Below are 25,887 nucleotides of genomic sequence, written 5' to 3' on the forward strand. Positions count from 1 at the left end.
AAATGAAAAATTAAAACGTTCGTGTCAGATTTGACTAACGATCGTGGTTTATTATTCAAATTGGAGCATGTCTTGGCTGTTGTCATTGCGGATTCTCTCTGGCGAATCGCGCCAAAAAAAAGCGAACAACGTCCGGCTAGTAAATAATAAAAACGAGTGATTCAAAGAAGAAAATTAAGTTCACTGCTTATAAATTTTAAATAAATGACAACAGTCAGGTCTTTGTTCTAATTAAAACTAGGTCAATTTAGTATTAACCCTTTCCATTCTACTGTGAAAAATCAGAACTGTTTTCTAAATCAAAAATCTGTTATGGCACTTTTATTGTGCAGGTCTTACGAAAATAATTTTTGATTTTTATTATTCGATAAAATGGCGTCTCAGCACTTGCCTCACTAATTTTTTGTGACTTACCTCACAGACTTTCGAACTCTCTTATCTTAGTCCTGAAGATAGTGGATGTTCTATAGCAAGACTGGTATATACCCCATAAATTGCCCGTTATACAGTCTATTCGAGACTAAGATAACCACTTCAAGCTTCCATACTCCACTAGCCATCTTCATGTTCTCGAGGCCTTTATAGGACTTCGACGAAAGTGCCAGGGTTTATTGGTGGCCAATTCGAAACACGAAGTTCCATTTCTTCTCAAATAAAATTTCAATAATACATTTATTAAAACTATTTCTAAATATTAAAAAATTACAATTATTACTGGTACATTTGACAATGAAAGTAGAAGGACTAGAAGCCTGGAAACAAATTCGAGGCCGGTTCGTTCCTTTCCCTCTTACCTCGTCCCATCGAAACGCGAATGGTCGAGTCGATTTAAAAATCGGAATGACGGCGCCAAAAATGTCTTCATCCACGAAGTGTACCGTCGATAAAGGAGGGGAAATGATAGGGCTGTAAAGTCCTCTTGTATAGCCACGACTGAATAGCTGGATCGCCATCGTGAACCCTACGGGGCTCTGTCACGAGGCAAAAGGAATCGTCTATGCGAATCGATCGTAAAAGCATCCTCATCAGTAATCGCGATACCTCCTTGTCGATAAGTACTTCATGCTGACTGCTGCTTCGACGTGTCTCCGACCAAACTATCGGTCAACTTTTAAGGATACCGTCCGCAATAAAAGGCGGGAAACGCTATGGTGATAGTCGAAGTAATGAGCTGCATCGCTTGCAGATTTATAACGATTTAAATCGTGACTGGAGGTGATCTACTAATCTTTCAGATCATCGAAGGGTCAATCGTGACCCAAACTTAAATATAGATATATAATTTAAAAAAAAGGATTTCATATATTAGAAGTGTAAAGTTTAGAAAATTGCGGCCTCTCTCCATGGTCCGTCGTCGGAAGAAAATTTTCTTCCCTTTTTTGGTGACTCGAAGGACGACTGGAATCCCTTTAAAAATTTCCCATGCAAATAGTATTCGTTGAACAGATTCTTGTAATGTTAAAAGTTGCTAAGGAACTGCCACGATCGCGGAGCATCAATTTCGAAAAAGTAATTCTTATTTGCCGCGGTATCGCGTGCTCTTTGCCTAAAAGCTCTCCGCGTTGGCTCTATATATGGGAACGGGACGAAGACGAAAGGAAATTGTTATCGCTTCACGACGGCACTTTCATATTAGGGTAGAAGCTTTCCGAAATTTTTGGGAGGAAGGACCCAAGCGACGTAGCCGATTCAATTTGCCTAATGAACAAGCCAGGGAGGAAACGTCTCTCTGTCTACGTAGCTACGATAAAACGCAGCTCTCTCTCATCATTCACTCTTCGAATCGATTTTGTACATGGTATAAAACGGCTCTGACAATGCAATCGCCTGTGTAGATTCCACGGTCCCTCCCCCTCCCACGCGTTACACGCGAAATGTAAGATAGTAAAAAGGAACACTGGTATGGAGGTATCGATAGCGACGAGACGGCGAAGCGATCGTAAATTTTGGAGAAATTGAAATTATAAGGTTGCGGTTTCGAAGGATTTCAGGAATTACGCTGTTCCTTTAAAAATTATTATTCAAATTTGGATGAATTATTTCGGGTGACGATTGACCCAGACTCCATTGTTCAAGAGTTAATTTTCATCATCAAAAATAAGAATTTTTTTATTTCCTCAGTGAAGTGTTCTTCACGTCGATATTGTCACAGTTTTTACTACTTAGAAAGCGTTGCAGTGAAAGATATCAATAATAGGCGACACAGCATGTTCCCTACAATCCTTAGATTCTTTTCTATTTGAAATTCATATAGGAAATACTACTTCCAAAATTCTGTGCATATTTTAAAAATGTATGACCTTATGAAAAACTTGTTGCTTGCAGACTATAGTATTTGCCAAAAATCAACAAATTTTATTATTTTTACATACATCTACTTCTTGGCCACAACATAAAGCCTAAATATCTGATCGTCAGTGTCGAACAGAATCTCAACGATTCTCTTCTTTCTGTTCGCAGAACTCCATAAGACACAACCTGTCGTTGCACAGTAGATTCATGCGTGTTCAGAACGAGGGTACAGGGAAGAGTTCATGGTGGATGATAAACCGGGACGCGAAACCTGGAAAATCGTCGCGCAGGAGGTAAGTTTGATTATTTTTTAAAAAGACACCTTGCTGGCATAGTGTACGATTGCCTCGACACAGGGCAATAACTATGGAAACGAGCAAATTTGAGAAACGACGCGGACGAGCGAGGAAGAAGATCGAGGCGCTAAGAAACGGCGGTCTACAAGCTGACGCGGCGCCTAGTCCAAGTAACAGCGTCAACGAAGGGTTGGATTTATTTCCAGACAGTCCACTTCAACCCGGAAGTGGATTCCAACTATCGCCTGATTTCCGGTATGTCTCTAACCCAACATGACTTTCTTAGAATGTTCAGCCTGGAAGAAAAATTGAAACCTCGCCTGATGTCCTGGGAAAAATCTAGTGACAAAATTTTCGTGACTGAGTCGTGACTGACTACTTACTAGCTTGATATCTTATGAAGTCATCCAGACTGAACAGGTTACACTATGGTCTTTTAGTCTAGTATTTCACACTTGACAAGTGCAAGGCTGAAATCGTCGTCAACCTAAATCTGCATTTTTAAAATACATTTTAACTTGTTCTTTTCTTTTTATTCGAGTCCTCGGGCTTCAAGCAATGCCTCATCCTGCGGTCGATTAAGTCCGATCCCATCAATTCCTGGAAAACCAGAGTGGACATCACCGTACACACCCTCTTATAGCCCAGAACAATTAGGTATGCACTTATGTTTCTTTTCACTAGGATAATTAACAATAGAACCAGATTCATCTATATTATTTTTAATTTTTCTTAGAAAATTGTCGAGATTAAATTATAAATTTATTTTTATTAAAATGCATAATAGCCGGTAGCCTAGCGGAAGCGATGAAACTGGAGTCGTATCAAATGTATCATCACACGTCACCACCAAATCATACGCAACAGACTGGCCCACCCCCGTCCTATTACGAGACCCAATACCAGAGGAGCAATAGCCTCACCACCGGGTCGTCCTCGTTCGCGTTGCAGCCAACGCCTCAATCAGCAAATCAGCAAAGATGCCCGATTCACGGTTTGCAACCGTGCGCCTGTCAAATGGTGAGTGGACAAAAGGGACAGGGACATGGTCTTCCTGAAAGGGAACAAAGTGAAGTCCTGGTGAAAAGGTGGACTTATTCTGATTGGAAATAAATCTAAATAAATTACTTCGAATCCCTTATTTTCTTGGAGTCTTCAATTAAAATAAAGATACATGGTATAATTTACCTTCATGGATGTTCCAGAATATATATTCATAGAACTATCTTTTTTCTTTTTCAAATTTTTAGAATTTGAGTCCAGTGGCTGGAATGTCACCGTCCTACCAACAAAGCGAACCCAGCCCCACAACACTGGGCAACAGTCAGCAACAGACGCTCCAGTACATGATGCAGACGCAACAATGTCAACAATCGCAGCAGCAGCAGCAACAGCAACAACAACAGCAACAGCAGCAGCAACAGTCTCAGACCGAAGGGACTGGATCCAGTCCACCTCAAACGCCCACACCCTGCGGACCCACACCTAGCACGATGATGGGTCAGTTGATGGGTGCCCTGAATAATTCCAGCCTACTGGATGACTTGAACATCAACATCGAGTCGTTGCACGGTGGATTCGACTGCAATGTTGAAGAAGTGGGTTGCGTTGACATGGTCGAGCCCAGTTGGGTTGATCTAGCTCATCGGTCGAACAGGTTTAATACGATTCTAATTCGATCTGTTAGGTAATCAAACACGAGCTATCCATGGACGGTACGTTGGATTTTAATTTTCAACAAGGCGTGATGGGCACAGCAGCGATTCAAGTGAGCGATAGCAACGTGGGTCAGAACGGTGTTGTCACTCAGAACAACGTGGTGGTTGGCACGACGGCTGGAAACGCACCCGCAGGAGTTTACGTAAGCAGCAACGCGGCGACTCCTGCCGCACCTCCCTCGTGGGTTCACTAACAGTGGACCCCGCCACCCTCGACACCCCCGCAGTCCTTGCCATCGACGTCACTAGACGGACAAGATTATTTCCACAGACCGTCCGAGGGACAGCTCATCGGTGAGTGAAAGTTTCGTTTCTCTGAAGGAACTTTGTGACTCGCGTTAATTAACCCTTTCCACTGTAGAAAAGGTGTTGCTTTTATGATTTTCTTAGGAACCAACTTTTTTCTTTCTTTTTTTTTAATAATCGCAGAAGAAGATTAGTATTTTTTGAAGTCAATCGTGTATTTCTTGGGTCAATCGTGACCCAAACTTAAAAAATATGAACGAAAGTATTAATATGAAATGAAACAAAAAGGTTTCATATGTTAGAAGACAAATTTTGAAAGGGATAGTGCAGAATTTAGGAAATGGAACGTGGCTCTCTTCCTGGTCCGTCGTTCAGGGGTTGAAAGGTTTATCAATTCCTAAAGTTTTATAGTCACTATTATTTTTACATATTAACATGTTCAAGCCCGGTACAGGTTCCTCAAGAGTATTACTGCTTTAAGTACGGGTAGATCTACTCAGGTAAGCCTGAACGTGTTAATTAAGCCACCTCATAATTACATATCTATTTTAACTAGTTAATTTATTTAAGAATTACAAAGTACCTATTGAGATGTCTTGTTTTTTGCAATCGTTTTATTTTGCAGAAACAAATATTATATTGCATTAGATATTCTTTTGATTTACCGTATTTATAAACAATGCATGCAATTAATAATTTGTTATGTATTTAGTAATAATTTGAGCAATCAAGGACAGATTTTAAAATATTGTTTTTTTTTTTTTTTTATTGAATAAATTACTTTCATAGATTTAGTTTTAATACCGTGAACGAATTTCAACTGAAATTTTCTACAGTCAAGGGGTTAAATATGTGAGAATGGTTAAATGTTTAGTGATCGTTTCTGCGTTGGAATATTGTTAAATAATCACTTTTTGTATTATGAAATGTTCCACGCTGAAAGGATCAAAAGTATAACTTTATTCGTGGTGTTCCTTGATAGACGGTGCATAATTAAATAATTTCTTTTTTATACATCATTCATCAAATCAAAAATTTTTTTGTAAGTTTCACAGATCTTTCGTTTATAAATAATTATAATTGCAGCACATCTTCCATGATCAATTATAAATATTCCATATGGAAATGTGATTGTTTCCAATAAATTGCACCATCTATCATAAGCACAAAACAATAGCTAATTAAACTAAATGGAAGAGACAATATTTCGTCTTTAAAAGTACGAGAACATAATTGTGCTGTTATAAATAATATAAATACATAGATTAAATAAAATATTAATAATACGAGTTCGTGTTCCTTATTAATGATAAAAATCTGAAACTTAACTCTTTCCAAATGATGATCCAAATAATCACAACACTATTTCAATTATCTTCTCCCAAAATTAATTTTTTAATAAATTCTTTTAAATATGCAATAAATTGTACCCCTATTAGGGGTCTAAAAAGATTTTATCTTTTTTATAAAATTGTTTTCTGTGGATAAATGTTATACAGTTAAATTATTCTTTATTTTAATAATTTTTCAATCATTTCTGATACTCTTCAGATTAAATCTAATATTTTTATTACGTTCCAAAATTATTGTAAATTTCTTTTCTATTTAAGCACACGTTGAATAAACAAAATTGAATATTACACAAATTCAACTAATGAAAGGTCGTCAAAAACAAAAAGGTGGGAATTTATTTGAATGAAAGATAAATAAAAAAAGAAATTTCTACAGAGATTTTAATTGCGAAAGTTGAATAAATATTTTGAAATTCATGTTCAATTAGGACGAGCGAGCAAACACCGGCTCAGTGGGTTAATTTTCCATCGTATTTTTCTATCCGACGCTCTAGTAGAATCCCTCTATTGACCATGAGGAAAGAAAAAAGTATGCAGACACGGTTTCGGATAATATTGATTACCGTACATGCAAAATAATATTTGTACAACCCTGTAACAAAAATACCCATTGATACGGAGTATATAATAAATCGTTTCGCGCGTGCCCCACCACATTTATGTTTACGGCACAGGTATCAATCTGTTTTGGCCGAAATCGGTATTGACTTATGGGCGATAACAGTTACATATCCCTGAATTGTGTCGAAAACATTTGCACGAAGAAAAACCATGAAAACAAGTGTTCCGATCGACGGTGTTCCCCGTATAGAAAAATATAGAAAGGGTATATTTAATCCATTAACACATGCTATTATTTTATAAAAGATTTTATCAGTATGGTAATTAATGCAACAAAATCATTAATTTTTTTTTCAATAATCTTAGACTTGCCTATTTCATTAGCCCCCTAATTAAATTAGTCTCATTTGATCGCAAGTGTAGAAGCAAAGAAAATTACCATTGATATGAATTTATTGAATTGCAGTTTAAAAAAATCTCGGTTCGTGTACATGCATATTAATGAACACATTGTAGAAAAAAGAATAATTCAGGATTAATTTCGACATTTATTGATCGAGTGAAGATATTTGGAAAGAGTAGGTAATTCTGATTCGTGAAAATTGAGCGCTAATAAGTTGATTCGCGTTAATCGCACAGGGTTTTAAACGAGCACTCGTATAATTCCGAAAATCATGACACATTGGGGAGCTTACTATCGGCTCTGTTTTTTCCGTAACTCGTTTTCCTGATTACGCACCGAAATTTGTTGCGAATTTGTTTTTGTTCCTCATTTATTTTCAGACACCATGGATACACCATAGGTTTTAATAAATATTTGCCATTTAACAAAATCTTAAAGAATGCAGAAATTATATTAATTTTATATTGCAAAATTATTATTCGAATTTTTTTTTATTTATAGTAAAAGCGGGGGTGGAGGTGAAAATATAAGTAAATAATTTTTTTTTTTAATATCAACCAGATTTTAGAAAAGAAAATATGAATTTTAGGGTTTAACTTTTCTTTCCTTAATTGGAAAAACTTCTGATTTGCATAAATACGTGGTCGAGACGTGAAGTTTCATTTAAGGACAGAAAGTCCCGCGAAACGTTAAACGTTTCAATGAATCCCAAAAAAGGGGATTCATTGAAACGTAGCCGCGGGTGATTTTCATGCATACTGCATTAGGCATTATTAAAACGGTGCATTAATTTTCGGTCATCCGTTTGAAAGTTTCGCAGTTTCGAGGCAGCTTGTGTGCTTCTGTAATGTAATACAATTTTCGTGGAATGTATAATGCTTGTTTGACGCATACATTTTCTTATTTGTTGTGCATAGGATTCTTAAATTTTCATAGAAAATTAATCATTGATTCTTGACAAATTTTGATTATATTCACATTTGTTTCCAAAAATTTGCTGTTTAATTTCAGGATATTTTTAACATTAGGAAAAAAATATTAAAATCAAATTTCAGAACTTGTGAAAAAAGTATATTAATTGCTTCAAATTAATTAAAATTTGCAATTACATCCCTAGATAAAAAATTTGTTGATAGATTATCAATTAATATACGAAAAAGAATAATTAATATATTATCGTTTTGTAAAACATATTTTCTTTTGATTGTTACTGTCTGATAAAAATCTGTTGATACGTAGAAAAGCTGAAACGCGTCATTGTTCGAACTCTTTTGGCCGATTCGCCAACGGGAGAGGCTACTTTGTTGCCTGTACGAACGCGGACAGTATTTACACGGACGAATATCGGGCCGGATAGATATTAGCTTTCAGCAAAATATTTTTCAGCGGTGGACGTGGCAAAAAAAAAGCACTACCCCTTCGTGATACCCCGACATATTAACGCCTCCGGCATTCCTACAATTTGTTCAACGCAACGAAACGCGAGTGCCGTTTTCCGTTAGTTCCGGATCGATGTTCTTCCATATTGTTTGCTGTTGTATCAACGTTTTTTTTTTTCACTTCGACTTTGTAACCATTCCCAACGAATTATCAATTTACCCTTCTACTGGTAGACAAAGTTATCGGTTTTTAATTGCTTAGAACCATTCGTGTTCATAGGTAGAAACCACGGTGTGCTGTCCCACCCCCGCCCCCTTCGGAAATGATCAAAATAAGCAGAAAAAACATTGCACAGTTTGCGAAATTTTATTTTATAAAAGTAAATAAACATGTGAAAATATAATAATGTTTTTTGCCAGAGACAAATATTTTGTGAATTTGGAATAGATTTATTTTCAATTAAAATTTTCACTAATTAAAGAAATTATGAGGAATTATATTAAAATTTTTAAGTGTTACATTTTTCTAACATTAATAACGGATAGAAATTTGACACTGATAGTCTGAGGGTGGTGGTTGAAATTAAATTAGAATTGTGCCTCTCTCCATGGTCCGTCGTCCGATAGTTGATAGGCTGCTTTATAACATTGTCCACTACTGTGTCTAAGTTCCTCCATTATTAATCGATAGAAATCGTGGATAGGTGGTATGGAAGGTGTGCAGACGTTCAAGTGGGGCAAAAGGGAACCACTTAACCGAAACTGCAGGAGTCTGGATTCGGCAGACGTCACTGGCGCCAGCGGACTACCTTAAAACCTCCCCTTTATACCCCTGTCCCTGCACCAACAATCTCATTCCCCAAAAGTGTCGCAAGAATTATAAAGTTGGTGGAGGAGAGCTTCGGGGTAGCTTCTTCCCTCGCAATCCACCCTTGTCAGGCAACCATCCCTTCTCTCTCCTCCAACCCCCCCTTCTGTCTCGTTTCTCGTCCTTCGCCTACGCGCCACCTCGACCTACCGACTCCGTTTCTCCTCTCTCACCAACCTTTCTTTCTTCCGTGTCTATCTTTGTCTCCGCGTCCCTCATCCCCTTACATTCCTTCGTCTTTTTATCTTCCAATTTCTCGAACTTTCCAGCACCGGGATCAGTCGCCGCTTCGTTTTCGCCGGAGTTTCGGCTGTCCGTCGCGAATTACGCCCCCACCGGGCCCGAAATCTGCTCACAGTTAAGGCGAAGACAAAGGAAGTTGTTCAATTAGACTCATGTATCCTGCGATTTCGAAATAATACTGGGATTCGAGGGAAGATGGGTGACTTCAACTGGTAGAAGTTGGATCATGATGACTCTTCTGATTTCGTTTTGGGTTTTGAACGAGGTCTGAGGGCTGTGGTTAACTGGTTCTGGATAGACTTTTGATTTTGGGTTTGGAAATTCAGAATTATTTGGTTTTGTATGATTTCTGTTGGATAGATCTTTAATTTTTCAATTGGAAAATTGTGGCTCTCTCCATGGTCCGTCATGTGAGAGTTAACCCACTTCTGGAGATTACCGGATTAATAGATCGTATGATTCCTTTTTAAATACAGGTAATTATGCACCTCCTCTATTAGGAATTTCTACCGAGGTAGGCCACGATACTAGTTTCATATCTCTTCCGTACCTGTTCCCAAGTCCGTGGGAGTACTCGAACCAGGTGACCTCGACGATTCTGTAATGGTAATAAGGAATGTCGACTGGTACGCATTCCAGTCAGCAGAAATGTCGTGATGCTGGTTAGAGGGAAAAAGTTCGATTAGGCGAAGAGAAACGGTATGGTCGGGTTGCATAAGCCAGGAGCACTTTGAGGTTACTGTTTCTTTCTTTTTAGTTTTATTCTTTTTATCTGTAATAATTATACGCTTTCCTTGGTTTTGTATTTCAACAAGGAAGAAAAATTAAATAAGGGAAAAATGAAGATTGGAAGCTTATGCACCTGAAATATTTCCTCCATTTTGAAAGATGTGACAAATTAATAATTATACAAAATATGTCAAAGATTTTTAAGATATCTTTATTGATACATAGAATACTTTAAAATATTATAATTATTAAAAATGAATGAAAATTCAGAATTTAAAAAATTAAAGAAATTACTACCCTGGAATATTAATTTAAAAAATTGAAAAGCTGTCGGCACAGGCTGGCTTACAACGTGACGTTTTGAAGGAGGTTTGAGGATCGGGGATGACGTCGAAGGGTGGTTGCTGCGGCATGCCTAATCGAGCGTACGTTTTCGATGAATTATTCAAGATCGAGCGTCTAGCAGTTGTTATAGGCGGTGGTTATGCGCTTATTCTCATTATCCAACTAGCACCTCTTCGTTTACTTGCGTCCTGCTGGTCTCTTCGCCATTTGTCACCATCTTGCACCCTTTGATTCCTACTCCTGCTGTTAATTACCCTTTGAGAGATGAATTTATTTAATTAGGATATTTTGCCAAATCTCTTCTCTCCCTTCTCTCAACATTTTTAAAATTTTAAATTTCATCAAAATTAAGGGGGTGGGGTACTTGGCTAATATTAATTCCTGCTCATTAATTCTAATTAAAAATTCTAAAATTCATGAATAACATTTATCAATCTGATATTAAATTAATTTGACACCCAATGTATCGTTTCATGGCTATAGTATATTTAGTCTGGCGCCAGCTATACTTAGCGGGTTGAAATTAGTATACTACATCGGCCGAGTTACGCGAATAGATTATTGCGAAAATGAACCGCGCTCGATTATAATCAACATTCCTGTTAATTGATCAAGCAACAAACGTGTTCAGCTTGTTACTTCAAAAGGGATTTAATGAAAATCGATGGAATTGCATTGTTCGGTTACACTAGGAACACGAGGCTGATCTCAAAATGATTCAAGATTTTTCGATTTTCTTTGACGGTTTTTGCGACGGAGAACCTTTTTGAGACACCCTGTTTATTCGGGCAATGGCTTGCCACCGCACGAAAACGGGAACTTTCCCGGCGACTATCGGCGCACGACTCGCATCGTCGACGATGACATACTTTATCTTCGACGGGAGTCGAGCCGTAGATCGTTCCTCGAATTTATTGCCATCCCAACGATTCCACGAAGGACGAATTAATTGATTCCTCTCCTTCGACGGACGAAACGTCTTGGCCACGGAAGCTCGTCTCCTCCTCGATAACCTCGTTCGTTCGTTAGTTAGGACAAGTTGTAAATTTATATGCATAATAGTGATTTATATTAATCCTTTTTGGTCGAATAGGAAGAATTTGCCAACCGGTTGGCAAGCTTCATTCGAATTCAAGTATTGGTATAACTAGGGGGTGCCTAAGGCAGTCTAGAGAGATTCTAAGGAATGCCTAGGATCTAGGGAAATTTTAAGGAGAGCCTAGGAATGTTAAAGAATATTTATTATAACCATGGCATGACTAAAATAAATAAATAAATTCACCATGGTTATATTTATATCGTTTCAATTTTTCTTCTCAAATTTAATAATTCAATCAAATTAACTTTAATGTACCTGTTTTCTTCAACTTGTTTAAGATCATCCCGAGTGTCCATCGTGCACGATCGATGAAGATCTTTTTTCCCTTTTGAAATATCATCACCGGTCATGATATAGTGGAGGAAAGAAAAGAAAAACGTCTTGAAAACTCCTGTAATTTGTTTTTCACTAGCTTCCGTGTTAAATAGAGCATGGTAGCTTCAGCGTCGCGCACCACGGATGTTCATTACTTTTTCACGTTGCCTTACAGATTTTATTTCAAAAGTTTCCGTGCAACGTGTCGCGACGTTAATTTGTCCAACAACGCGAAAAAGGGTATGATGTTACTCCAGAAAGTTCATTATCTTTCTTTTTTAAATGACTTCGAATTACTACAAAAAAAAATTGACGAAAATGTACTCGCGTTATTAATATATTAATTTTTTAAATAGTCCTCGATAATTCGCCGATTTCAGGGCTCCAGGGGTGGGGAATTATCGAGCGCCAATGGCGAGGGTACATTCTTCATGGTTGATCTCCTTGTGTCGCACAGATGTACTTTCATTGGCTACCTAAGCCAGGGGGGTGGGGTACACGCGTGGAAATTATTATACGCTAACGGCAAATTATCGAGCGGCTACTCTATAGTACCAAAAGGGTTAACATCCAGGGCCAGCTGACGTGTAGGCCTGTCGTAACCGATGCATCGTGCATATCACGCATGGCTCGATGCAATTCTAAAATAAGCCGCGAATATAGGACGACGAGGTGCCGCACCATCTGCCCGATGGAATTCCATGCTTCGCTTGTTGCGCGCCAGCCTTATTGTCGGGGACACGACTTTTTCTTGCGCTTTCCGACCCACCCCCCGAGCTTCACCATAGAATTCTTTCTCCCATTTACCGAGTTAACTATCCGATAATATCGCGTGACGACCGTTCGGTAATCGTAATTGGAGGGATCGAAGGGGGGTTGCAAGAGTCTTGAGTCTTCGATATTACGGGTCGTTGCACCCCAAGAATCGTCGAAAATCTTAGCCTACCGGAAGTTCGATCGGCACGTTGCTATAGTTTTTCCTCGCTTTTTTTTATGCGATTCGGAGATTTTTTTTATGGGGTTATAGCATAAACATTGGTGCATAATTTAGGAAGTGGAGGGGATAGGATGTATCTGACTGGTGGTCAGCTAATTGATCATGATCAATGAAATGAAGGTAAAATTAAATGACATTAAATTAATTTTAATACAAATCGTTCAGTTCACGTTATTTGCATTATTTATTTCTAAAGTATTATTTTGAATAAATTCAGCTCAGATCTACAGGTGAATGTATCTGGTATTAACGTTAAACAGTGAAATATGTTCCGAACACGAAGGGTCTAGTTACAGAAAATTTTCAAAATATAAATTAAAGCTCAGGTGGAAAATACGATAAGCGTGAAGTAAATTCTTGATCGTTGAAATGGCTAACGAAAACAGCATTTCAACGTCCAAACATTTTATGAAGTGTGCTTCCGTTGTTTTAATGAGTTTAACTAAAAGATTTAACTTTTTATTTGCTATTTTTGAGAAAAATATTTTTCATAAGAATTATTAAAAATTCTTCAATTTCCCTAAATTGAATATATCAAACTCTTCTCCAATTATCAACTTGTCTCGCGGGTAGATAAAAATCATTGCCATACTCGTCGCCATAATCGAGTCTACTTCGAAGAAAGAAACTCGGTTAACCATCCTCGTGATTTATTTCACTCCCGTCGCGGATCATCGTGTTTTGAATAATACAATCGGCCGTTTTTCCGCGGTAATCGTCGAAATCTTGTTTCCTCCGGGCAGCGACTGTCCAGGGTAAATTAGACGGGAAATTATGTAAATTATTCGTTTCCGATGGGCGACGGGTCGCTAGTGCCGGCTGCAAGAGAACCACTTAATAAAGAGCCGGTGACAGCGTGACAGTAAAGTAACTTCGTTCTCTGGAATTTAAAATTAGATTCATAAAAATTATTCTAATAGATTCTCTTGCTGGCAGAGTCGCCGCTCGGGAGGGGCAAATGAGGCAAATTCGATTTGACACGCGGTCGTTCCCGCATTCTTCTTCCGTTCTTTGCCGACGTCCTTACCCGTCTACCCCTGGCACCTCCACCTCCTCCTTATGCTTAGCTCGCTCACGTTCTTGTCTGTTGGTTAGCATCCCGTAGGAAGCGACAGAGAGCGTCGGACGGTGGGGTGAGTTATGCAAATGCGACAATAACCGAACGTCAATCAGGGAAAAAGTTAAGTTCCAGAGATACGGCTGGTTGCTGGAGCACGCCTGAACAGAGACCCAAGGAGCAAAACCCGACTTCCTTTCGGCGGAAGTTAAAGAAGCCAATGACGCTCCTGGAACAGAATGACGAACGGCACTGCTCCTTCCGATGTAATTTAAACTTACCCGAGAACGATTCTATCGACGCTGATCCTGATGACCCTTTCTTTCCTCTCTTGATTATATTTGGTATTTGATCGTTGGGTTAATTCTTTGCATTCGTTGATGGGCAATGGTGGAGGGTAGGGGGTTGTTTCTGACCAAAAAATTTCGAAATTACTTTTAATATTAATATTGTCAAAATTAAGATTTTGAAAATTGTTGCTCGAGGAAAAAATGTTCTAATATTAATTCTATAAATTAATAAAAATAATCTCAGAAAAATTAGAATATTTCAATTAATACTTATTTATCATTTTTGAGGAAAATAAATTTTCAAATTCAATCATGTTTGAACGAAACTATTTCCAATAATTTTTGGCTAGAAATATAGCCAGATAATTACCTGTATTTCTATAGAATTTCAAGCGCAATAAAGTTATTCGTAGACACTTCAGAAAAATTAATTCTCTACTGACGGGATTATTATTACGTCAATCAAAGAAGTTGAAAAAGGTATTGGAAATCATATTTCGCTTTTGATAGAATAGACTAATAGTGTTTGAAAATAGAAATATCGCGATCAAGAATGAAGGTAATCGCATTTCGCTCTGTTGCACGGATCAGAGACCGTTTTGAAAAGACACAGATCCGGTCTCTCTGTGCGTTTAAAGTAGCTGCAAATAACCTTCGTAATCAGTGTAGAAATTAAGTCAATTAGTGTGAAGATAAGGCCGTGGTTCAGGATCCGATACGGGCAATGGGGTAATTTAAACTTCTCTCAAACGAATTTCATTCCAGCTCTCTTGGTTCGTCGAATAAAAAAAAAGAAACTGTGCCGTTTATAGACAGACCGAGCAATTTCAGTTTTAAATGGACAGACGCAATAACTCAAGCAGCTTTTACTTAAGCACGAAATTGCCGTAATCGTAAATATTCCGAAAGTTCTGCCTCGTCAAAAGAAAACGCGAACGGTTGCAAGGGAACTTTCAACCCCCCTCCGTAAACATTTAAATGATGCTTGTTCGAAAATTTATCAAACGATTCTCTGAATTTTCTCGGATTTTTATACTGAAAAATTTTATTGAAGTGCAAGTTTTTTTAAAATAAATAATTCGGAAGGTATTGTTAACACTTTAGTTACTCTACGTTTAATTTATTCAGGACCAATTTTATTTGCATTTTTTTAGTCGCTTTAGGGCTCGTCATCCGAAGGTTAATATTGTAACCATGAAAAAGTATTTCAAGGGCTGTAATTGACGTTTCAAAAATTTTTATTTACTATTGCGAAATACCAAATGCATATAAAATATTTTTATGAAAATGTAGTTTCACTACATTTCCAACATAAGAACCTGGTGGTAACATGAAATATTAGTTTCAAGAAAGACGAAGTCATAAGAAAATAATCTTATTATCCCATTTATCTCTGTCTCGACAACTGTCCTATATTTTCAACCAGTTACGTGACACTCAGCTTAACTGCACAGGATTTTAACATTTTTTTCTTCAAATATCCATCCAAAATAATGCATAGTTTATCTACGAATGAAAATATGAAGAATTGTATCTGCGATCTATAAGTGTTACTTTTTCGACACCCAGTACGTTTACCTTGGTCGACAGGTATGTGTGAGGTGGGCCTGTGTGCTATGCACCGAGCTTGCCGGATGCACCGGTCACTTGTTGCTCCTCTGGCAAACTCCCTGAGTGTTTACACGCTAAATAAGTGTATACAATACCGGTTGTCGACCAGCAGCCCGTTTTGCCTCGGTGTTTTCGATCCCCGAGCTTGCATCCACACACAGTCGTCGCTTCAGTGTTGGGACGTTACCAAGCTTTCTACTTCCTGCTTTATACTGAGCTCGTTCTAGCCGATATAAAAAGAATCTTTACTAAATTTTTTAAAAATCAACTAGATTTGGCTGATAGTCTCATGTACAGTGGGTCAAAATGGTACTTGCAAGCATGTGAACAAGGAATTATAGGGGGAGCGAGAGGTGGTGCAAATGACTCATCCTGAATCAATTTGTATAATTTAAGTACTTTGCTTCTCTTAATTAACACCTTCAGACCTACTTGGATAAATCTACCCATAATAGAGAAATAATGAATTTGAAGAGGTCAATCATGTCCCAATGGTGTATTAATTAAAATTGAACACTCAAATTTTGTAAAAAGAATACATAAGAAAGTAAATCTACTTTCTGACAGTGATTTAACTAAAACCCAGTTATCAACGGAGGTAGAATTTCCAGCAAATCCCAAAAATCATAAAAATGAAGCGTAGAATCATCCAGAAGGGAATAAAAGACATGGGAAGCAGGAAGGAAGATAAAAGTATATAAGCTGACGTTATGATGAGGCATCGCTGAATGAATGGAAACGCAACAAGCTACATGCTGAATGTGCCAAATTGAGAGGGGTTATTTGGTTGATGCGACTGTCGTGCTGTTAGCTCGTCACACGTGTGTATACGCCTGCGTTTGGGTGTTTCTTTTTTTTTTTTTTCGACGTCGTAATTTCAGCGTTGACGATCGGCCTGCAGTCGGTTCCCGCGGATTGGCACCCATCGATGACAGGGGACCATGGAAGTGCTCCGCCATTCTTCACCCGACCGACGAAATTGTCCGCAGAACAGTCATTTCAGTGTAAAATCTCACGTTCGATACTTTGACGGGTTGTAGCAACAAAGCTTAATGGATCATCCATTCTCCTGACTCCATCTTGATGGCTGTGGATAGATTTACTGCACTGCCACTGTTTTTACATTTTTCTTCAGGTTTTTTAGGGAGGAAATTTTTATTTCTTTTACATTTGGGAATTTAGTATTTAGATCTATCAAAATGTTAAATGAGGCGTACTTGATAAAATAGTTTTGTTTCTCCCCCTTTTTATTTTCCAAAGAATTTCTGTAAAAGTTAAATTGTTAATCTTACATTTTTATTGCAAAATACTTAGAAAATTTCTCCATAAAATGTGAAGTCTCAAATTACGGGTAAAATTTATAGTCTCGATAATCGGAACAGCTGTAACTGACTGTAAGTTTAAGAATAGGTCAGTTATATAATTATCTTTTAACAAGACGGCGAGATAGAAATTTTGCCCTTTAATTACGGTCTTCTGGAAACTCAGCCAAGCATGTAGCAACTTGTAATTTGTTACTTACAAGTCAGGCAGCTTTTATCGCGTTCAAGATGTCTCTATTCCCGATATCCTGAGGAAGATATAATTTTGCAATATTGAATGAATCTTTAATGAAATTTATAAAAGGATAATATTTCAAAAATACACCAGATTGATATCTCTGTTACCAAAATCTATTTTATTAAGAAATGACAATCTTTCATTCAAAAAATCAATCCTTTCGTTACTTATCAGTACTTATCGATACGGTTGATCAATTGACGAGGTTATCCGAGCATTAGCAGGAATCACGCGAGCGAACGATCTTCAGGCGGTAATTCCTTGAAACCGGTGCGTGAAACCGCACTTCCTTAACTACGACTCATCTCTCAGGGCGAATCAGGATTACGCCTTTCTGTGATGCACCCTTGTCGCAATCGATGCTTGCATGAACGATTATCGACGCAGGGCATCGCGTACGGTTCGTGGCGACTGTGTGTGTCTTCGTAGAAAGGATCGGAGATTAGCGACGCCTCAGGATCACTGGAGCAGCATGATCCAATGCGAGGGTTTGCTCGATCGCGTATTCAGTGGCCTTGAAATAATTACATCGGCTTGGTAGCCACCTAAGCGACGCTTCCTCTTGCCCCCTTAACGACGCCGTCTTGCCACGTTGTCGCCGCCGCCGATGTTGTCGCGTGGGCGAACCAATCGTTGATAATGTTGTAACCACGATGTCTTAACGCGGGAGGTCAATCGAGGGGTGTCGTACAAGATACACGTGAATTTTCGTGGGAAGATTTAAAGCAGGAAACGAATTGGTAATAATACCTTCACCCTTGTGCTAAGGCTATCGAATAATAATAATTTATTTTTAATAATTTTCTCATAATTTAAAATATCTAACACTAGAACAATTAAACTAGTAGAAATTTAAAATTTTTAGACACCCTATACATTAATCTTTACAATTCTATATCATTTTTCTTGAATGTAATGAATAATATTAATCGTATGGAGTCTAATATTTTTATTATTCATGGGGTTAATGCAGAATTATAGACATTTATTCCATTTTTCTTTTACATCAGTCTGTATTGAAGGCGAATAAAAGGATAATAAAGTAGCCATAACGAAGATAATGGGAAGGTTATTCTACTTGACGAGTGACTACGCTTTAAGGACCTATGAGCTTGAATACCGTTTGAAAAGCTTTAAAAGTGAGTGAGTGGGTAAACAAACACCGGGGTTGTTTACCCTTCTCAGAACGTGGTCGAGAACAGGTTGCTCGATGCCGGAGCATTCGTTGATACTTTCTACTGCCATGACCTATCCTATTTCATTCTCCTTTTCGACCTCCCTTCAAAATCCCAATGCCGTATCCTCCTTTTTCGTTTCTCATTATGTAAGCCGTTGATAAACATCACTTGTTGATTTAATGCAGCGATGACCCAATGAAAATGGCTAATTTATTATTTGAAAAATAATCATAAATAAATTAATGATTCTTTACTAATTTGGATCAGTTCTGATGTACTGTGCTTTATATTTTAGAGGGGGGCAGACCCACCCTGGCACTTACCTAGATACATCACTGGGCATAGATGCTATTTTATAGCATTTTTATGTCATTAAATCATTTCAGATATTATCTGCTTCGAAATCTGATATTAAGCATGCAATAATATCAGTTTGGTATCAAATTGAATTAAAATTATAGATTAATCCAGGAGCGGATTAATCTATAAGAGGGCCCGTCATATTACTAATCCTTCAGTAAAAATTTAAGTCCCAGTTCGCCTTTGGATTAATTTAAATAATATTTTAAGCTTGGTATTATATGAATTTTTTCAATATCAATTCTGTCTAAAAAAAATTAAAAAAGAAAACTTTTGGCACTTATAATTCGAAATCCTTTATCAATATTTCCATCAATATTTCTTCGAGAATGTATAAAATGTGGGTTACATAGAATCGGAAGGAAAGATAATTCAGATTCTTAGTGAACGTTTCTGGCAGCGCGCAATTTGAGGTTAGGAAGATCGTTGCGTAATTGTCGGAAATGAGAGGGCGAAGAATCTTTGGAATCAATAGCCGCAGCGGCACCGATGTATTCGCTTTCCCTCGCCTGAAAAGACTGTCATGGCAACAACGATCCATTCGTTTATTCGTGTCTCGGCCTGGCACATTTTCCAGTTATATCATTTTCCTCTTCTCTATTTACTTTCATCCTCTGTTCACGCCGCTTCGACTTGTCCGTTCGTTTCTGAAATTTAATATTGCTTATAGGTAGAACTTGATCGCGATTGAAAGCCCCACTGTCATCCGTTTATTGGACCGTCTCAAAAATCTTTCAGATGGAATATTTTTAATTTTATAAAAATTATGATTTTCGTTCTCCTGACAGCTGAACACTTTAGAAATAACTATATCTCAAAATCACTGACATATCTTGTCAATTCTAAAGTATAAGAGGTATCTGTTAATTTAATGATACATCATTCTATAGGATCCGTATATAACGTTCCTGGCATTAAAAGGACTCAATAAATGGTCTTCCATTTTTGTCACTTTCAACTATTCATCGTTTCTTAAATGTATCCAGATTTAAAACCTTCAGTCTTATGAAATCTCACTCCAAGATTCATGGCCGAAGGCCTAAAAGAGTGCACTAAAAAAGCACGCTGCTATTTGAGGTTAGGAAACCACCCCCCCACACCTGGTATAAAAATAAATATTTAGGATGGAATATAACTCAAGACTTACAATTATGAATTAACCAATATTAGACATTCGACACTTTTACTATACCTAGGGACTTGGTCCACCCCCCAAAAACTCCCTAGATACGCCATGTTCATAAGGCAGTCTCACAACAAGGATTCAGGAAGCTAATTATGAGTAATAAATAGCCAAAGTTGACGATGGTTCGACTGAGACGAGGGGAATGATAAAATAAAAGATAACATCCTTGGGAGAGCACATAGGGCCCGTGATTTGGCGACGGAGCAATGGCGGCGCGACGACGTCGCAGGACTAAAACTGTCAGCCCTGACAAATCTACGAGCGTCGCCGTGATAAATTCAATTAAATAATTATACTTCGCCCCTTCGGCTGGGTACCGTGCACCCCGCGAGCCAAGACGGGTAGCGAGTCCTCGGTGAAGCCATTTCTGAAGTTTATAACCGGTCCTGGATCAACCGGAGCGGGTAAGAAACGCGGAGGGCGGTTCGTCTTAATATAAAGCGAGTTGGTAAGTTCGGCGCAGCCAGCAGAGGCTAACTTATAATGCGATTTGTTTAATCGGCGCCAACTACTTTGTTCCGCCCGGCGTTCGCCATCCTGCTTCACCCTGGCTTCCTTCTTGCCCGGCTCTGCTTCGACCCCTCTCGCTCTCAGAACGATCTGAAGTATCGAACGACACCCTCTTCGGTTGTCTTCTCTTTCCGCCAAGTCGAGGGTCGAACGCCACTTGGCCGGGCAACTTTTCCTTCATTGTGATGCAACAATTGCTGCCTTTGTTCCTGGCAGCCACTTTAGGTTGACCTTAAGGATCCATATTAGGACGAATAAAATTACTTGTTTGGTATGGGTATAGCTATAGCAATTTTCCCTTGCCCAAATTGAGAAAATGATTTTTATCCACTTTTCCGACTTTCCAGACCATTTTAGAGCAGTTCGGTTATCCGGTGTTTTCTTCGGGAACGTCGATCCCTCTTGTGACTGTCCAATCTTGCTACCAACCGGAAGGACTCCTCGTAGCTCTTCCCCCTCCCGGTTTCTTCTAGCGATGTCGGTCGACGTTGCGCAGATTAATAGACACTTTAACGTTCTTTTTGGACAATTTGAGAATTAGCGTCAGCCGGGTGTAACTCATTCATGGGTAGTTAACGACGGGCCGGCTCGATGCGCTTAATACGCGACTCATAAGTTCCGAAGTTCTTACCGCGAGGCGCCTGAACCTCCGGCATAAAGGGGGGAGGGGAAAGAAGGAGCAGAAGAAATCGGGAGAAAAAGAAGGTCGCGCGAGACGGTGGATGACGAAGACGATGGGTGGTGTTGGGGAGTTGGGGGTTGCCACTGGCTCCGTTGCCATTCCAACTACTGCTGGATGTAGAGAGGCTGCCGATGAACGGGGGAGGCAGGGCGAAGGGCGGAGGTGGTGGTAGAAGAATATGCGGCTGTAAGAAAGAGCCGTCCAATATTTCAGCGCGGGACGATCGCAACTGAGCGACCGAGCGACCACTTGAAATATCTTGTCGCCGGGCGAAAACTTTCAGATCCGGCAACTGAAACATGCTGACGTAACCATAAAGATGGCGGACCACGAAAACTCGTGGCTCCGAATCCCGTGGGCCGACCTACGCGTCGATGGCCACTCCACGACCTGCCCGACCCGTCGCCTGTCCCCCTCGATTCCAACCCTGTCTTCCTTTTAGCTGAGCTAGAACTACTGTTGCCCAATAGCAAAAGTGATTTTAGGACCTTTAGGATTTTTTTCTGGATGAGCAAACTTAATTGTTATACATGGAGTATATATCAATGGAGTAGAGGACACTTTCTTCCTAAGGTCTAGGTTATGTTTGTGGAGTAGTCAATTAGGTTAGGTTAAGTTTGGGTTTAAAGGCTGAGGCTCAGCCATCCATTCCCTTCACTACTCCACCAATCACACATTTGTCACTTTCAACTTGCTCTACCTTCAAATATTTTGAAACGAGGTGTATTCCTTTGGGACAAAGGCAATGGGGGAGTAAATGAGTCTGTGACGAAATGCTCGTTAGGGTGGATGAGAAATAATAAGCACTTGGTATTTGATCATTCATTATAGCTATTGTCTGCTTTTTTGTATATGAGTATCATCCCTTCAGCTCTTTAACAAATGGTATATACTTCAGTTTTACTGTGACTATTATTATTCATGCTGGCTGAAAATTATTGTTATTATTATATCTAGAATCAAATAGGTAAAAAAATCTTTTCACATTACGAAAAAAAAAAAGGTCGCCGTTATTAAAGGGAAGAAAAATGTTTCTGAAGATAGCATCAGTTAGAACGAAACGATTCAGTCAATGTGGATATATAAGAAGGAAAAACGCTAATTCAAGTTTCTGCAGCGCCATTTTTCGTGGCATTACTCATCGCGATGAAATCGAAAGCACTACTCGCCGCGCTACAATTCTTCTTTCTTCTTCCGCCCTTCTCTTTCTCCCTACAACGTATAGAATCATTCTATGAAGGCCATTCAACCAGTTCTATTCCCTGAAATAGAATAGTTTGCCTCTTCACAAACTATTATTGATTGAATATTGGGAGAGTGTAACGTTTCCAGGAACCCGATTGCCCACGGAACTTCCTCGATTCGATGTGTTTTTCTTATAAAACTTGCTTATAGAGCGATTGCAGAATAAATAAAGCGTCGTTCTTATACTTTAGAGATTTTTATTATCATACTTGAATACTATACTACAAACAGGTACAATAATGTATTAAATAATTTTCTCGGTCGGCGGACCATGGAGAGAATCCCAATTTTAATTTAATTCTAATTAAAATTATTCTCCTACCATATAAAACAATTTTTCATTTAAAAATTAAATATAATATTCCTGTACATTTCTCGATTGACCCAGACTTCGCTGTTTAAGTATTAAAATATGAAAAATATATACAGTCTTCCCCTGCTCGTTAGGGTTTAAGCCCCGTCCCACGAATGTCCCTGTCATTCAGCGTAACGACACGCCGCGGCGTCGAGCGTGGTGGACGCGGAAGCGGGCGCGATCGTGGGTCGAAAGTGGCGGTAGGAAAGTTGGTCGAGGAGGGAACAAGGTCGATACATCAGCGCGAAGCAATGCTGGTCTCGACGAGGCCGAATCTGAAGGCGAGAGCCGGTCGTCTAGTTCGGCCGCTTGGGGGTTGAAGCGAAACTGAGCTCACGGGGTGTACGGGTTGGCGGCGCCGGTACGGCGCGCCGCGGCGCCACGTGGCCAACCCCTCCTACCGATATTTTCCTACCTATTCGCCCGCCATACACCAGTACACCCTTTCTGTCGACCACACGGACGTGCACACCGCTATACGTCCACACGTCCAGGAGCAACCCTCGCGTCTTTCTTTTTCCTCCTCCCTTTCCTTGCCGCCACATGCGTCTCTATCTTAAATTGCCGGGATATCGCTCCCCTCGCCCCTTTTCCCACCGACGGCAGCGCGATATGTAAGTTCGGGCTGGCTCTCGATAATAGTCGTTACTCGAATAACGGTGGGGCCGATGCTCAGCTTTTTCGGCTCGATCCCGCGTGACCCGGGAATTAATCGATGCCTTTAAGCGATACCCGGAGACCGTGTCGAAGGTATAGTCGGACTTCAGCGATGTAGGCCACGGGGATCCGGAGGAGGAACTTTTGTTGCCAGTTGGTCTTTGGTTTGTAAGGATTTTTTATTTTTATGTATAGTCGGGGGAAGAGATATAGTTTTAATTTTAATATTTCACATTATCTCTGCTTGAATTTGTGACAGGTAAATTTCCTTCAATTTTCATAGTATTTTTCTCGAGCCGTTTATTTTATAAACAGACAGCAGAAACTATCTGTTCATTTCAAGTAGCTGGCAAATTAAAGTGCTTCATTAAAGTTCGAATGAAAACGACGAGAAGGCGGTGGTACATAGACCTCTGTTAATGCCGTTTTAGCTCTCGTATATATACGTTTCTCTTGTAGTAAAAGAAAGGCACGGGGAAAAGTCAACATGGGAACAGAGAGCAAAGGGAATCCCAGCCGTAGGTAAGCACGAAGATGATTGTATAATGAGATGGGAATATTCTTCGGTTGTTGAAGGCAAACCTTTACTTTATGGGAGGTATCATTTGCAAAAATTGTTTTAAAATATTGAAACTGAGAAATGAATTTTTTTCTATGTAAACCGCCATTCAGACTCTACAATGAATTGTGTGCTCCGTCTCATTAACTCTTGCATACCAAATGCAGGGTCATTTTGATTCGGTACTACTTTCTCTGTGTACACACACTTTGTTATACCTACATTTATTTAACCCTTGAACAATGGAGTCATAGGCACAAAACATATGAAAGGATATTAATTTTTATATTGGGGGAATAATTAAAAAAAAAGAATAGTGTAATGTAAGGGAAATACAAAATTAAATTAAAATTAGGGCTTTCCCCATGGTCCTCCATTCGAGAGTTAAATACCATTAGAAATATTTTATCTGAAAATATTTGATTCCTCCTTTCAAAATTCGTCAACTAAAAATTCTAATTTCTTCTCGAATAAATGCAGAAGGAATATTTGGGGGGTAAGCATAGATCATAGGGTCTGCCTGCGAACGTTAGCAATCCGTGTCGCGACGCGCGTAAACCCCAACCATGTCTATCCCCCTCTAGTCCGAGATTTATCACTTAAGAATGCATAACGATAAGTGTCAGCCGCGATATTATAAAGCGGCGTTTTCTTGGTGGTGCATATTTTGCCGGAAAACGGGAGCATCCGAAATCGGGAACGTCGCGTCGACAGGGGGTGACGGAGAAATAGGTTAGAAAGAGGTAGTTTCGCGCCCGCGGATCTAGATCGGAACGAGAGAAAAAGAGTAGGAGTACAGCGGTCGCGAACGAGCGGAAGAGAGAGGGATAAAAAGAAAGGTAGAGTGCGCTGGCTGAGAGAACACGTGGGACAAATAAATATGGTCGACGCGCACGTGCCAAAACGCGAGGAGCGTGGGTGGGATCGTAATTTCGTTCGGCGACGATTTTTCAAAATCAAACGTAACCAAAAGGTCGTACTATAAATTTACCCGGCCTTCTCTATCTGTCCGTGTAGGTACGTTGCGTAACGACACGTAACTCAATGTAATTCAATCGGCCTCGCATTTTTACTCACGTTACCGTCATATATCAGCGGTCAGATCATACATCGACAGAACGAGCTCCGATGTGCGCTTTCTCTCTTTTTTTTTTCACCAACTGAAGGGTAGGGGGATGGGCGATATGTCAGTGACAGATAGAAACGACATCCTCCGTTGGGGAAATTAAAAATATAAAAAACTGTGCACTCTATGCGACGCTGCCACCGACAAACCTATTTTTTAAATTAAATTCTACCGCTCTCACGGTATTGGACGGGCACGTTCGTGCCAGCTTAATAACTCCATGCCGGAGTATTACGAAACGTTGGATTACACTGTGCCGCCATTCGAACCCCCTTCCTCTATGACGTTCGCTGGTGTATCTTGCTGCAGGAGTATTGCTTATTGAAAAATCGCTGACTATGATATCGAGCTTTCTATGATAATTTGGTGAGGCTGCTTGGACTTCAAAATATGTAAGATACATTGGGGGCTCCGAATGAGATCATAGAATTGGTAATGTTAGGTTGGGCAGAGCAGTATGAGTAACTTAATACTTCATCAGGATTGACTACATTGTTAAGGACGATATTTTGAGATGGATATTTGATACCACTCAAACTGTTGCTACATTGTTGTAGAAACAGGCGTTGAGGTAATTTGATAGGGCTACTTGGACGAATCAGATAGATATTTGATACGACTCAAGCTGTTGTTGTTTCTTTTTTTCAGCTGGAAATGAAACAGTAACT

At 39.3% G+C, this 25,887-nt stretch overlaps 1 protein-coding gene across 1 annotated transcript in view; it reads left to right on the forward strand.

Moving 5' to 3' along the window:
- LOC114872156 (forkhead box protein O) overlaps positions 1-25,887 on the forward strand; it is a 102,521-nt gene that overhangs the window by 67,976 nt on the left and 8,658 nt on the right. The window contains exons 2-7 of the mRNA XM_029179025.2: positions 2,461-2,585; positions 2,649-2,843; positions 3,130-3,245; positions 3,376-3,608; positions 3,839-4,186; positions 4,276-4,600. Coding sequence (XP_029034858.2) covers positions 2,461-2,585; positions 2,649-2,843; positions 3,130-3,245; positions 3,376-3,608; positions 3,839-4,186; positions 4,276-4,500 — 1,242 coding nt within the window. The 3' untranslated portion in view covers positions 4,501-4,600. The remainder of the gene's footprint in view (positions 1-2,460; positions 2,586-2,648; positions 2,844-3,129; positions 3,246-3,375; positions 3,609-3,838; positions 4,187-4,275; positions 4,601-25,887) is intronic.

The sequence above is a fragment of the Osmia bicornis genome, chromosome 16 (assembly GCF_907164935.1).
Source record: "Osmia bicornis bicornis chromosome 16, iOsmBic2.1, whole genome shotgun sequence".
NCBI classification, from domain to species: Eukaryota; Metazoa; Arthropoda; class Insecta; order Hymenoptera; family Megachilidae; genus Osmia; species Osmia bicornis.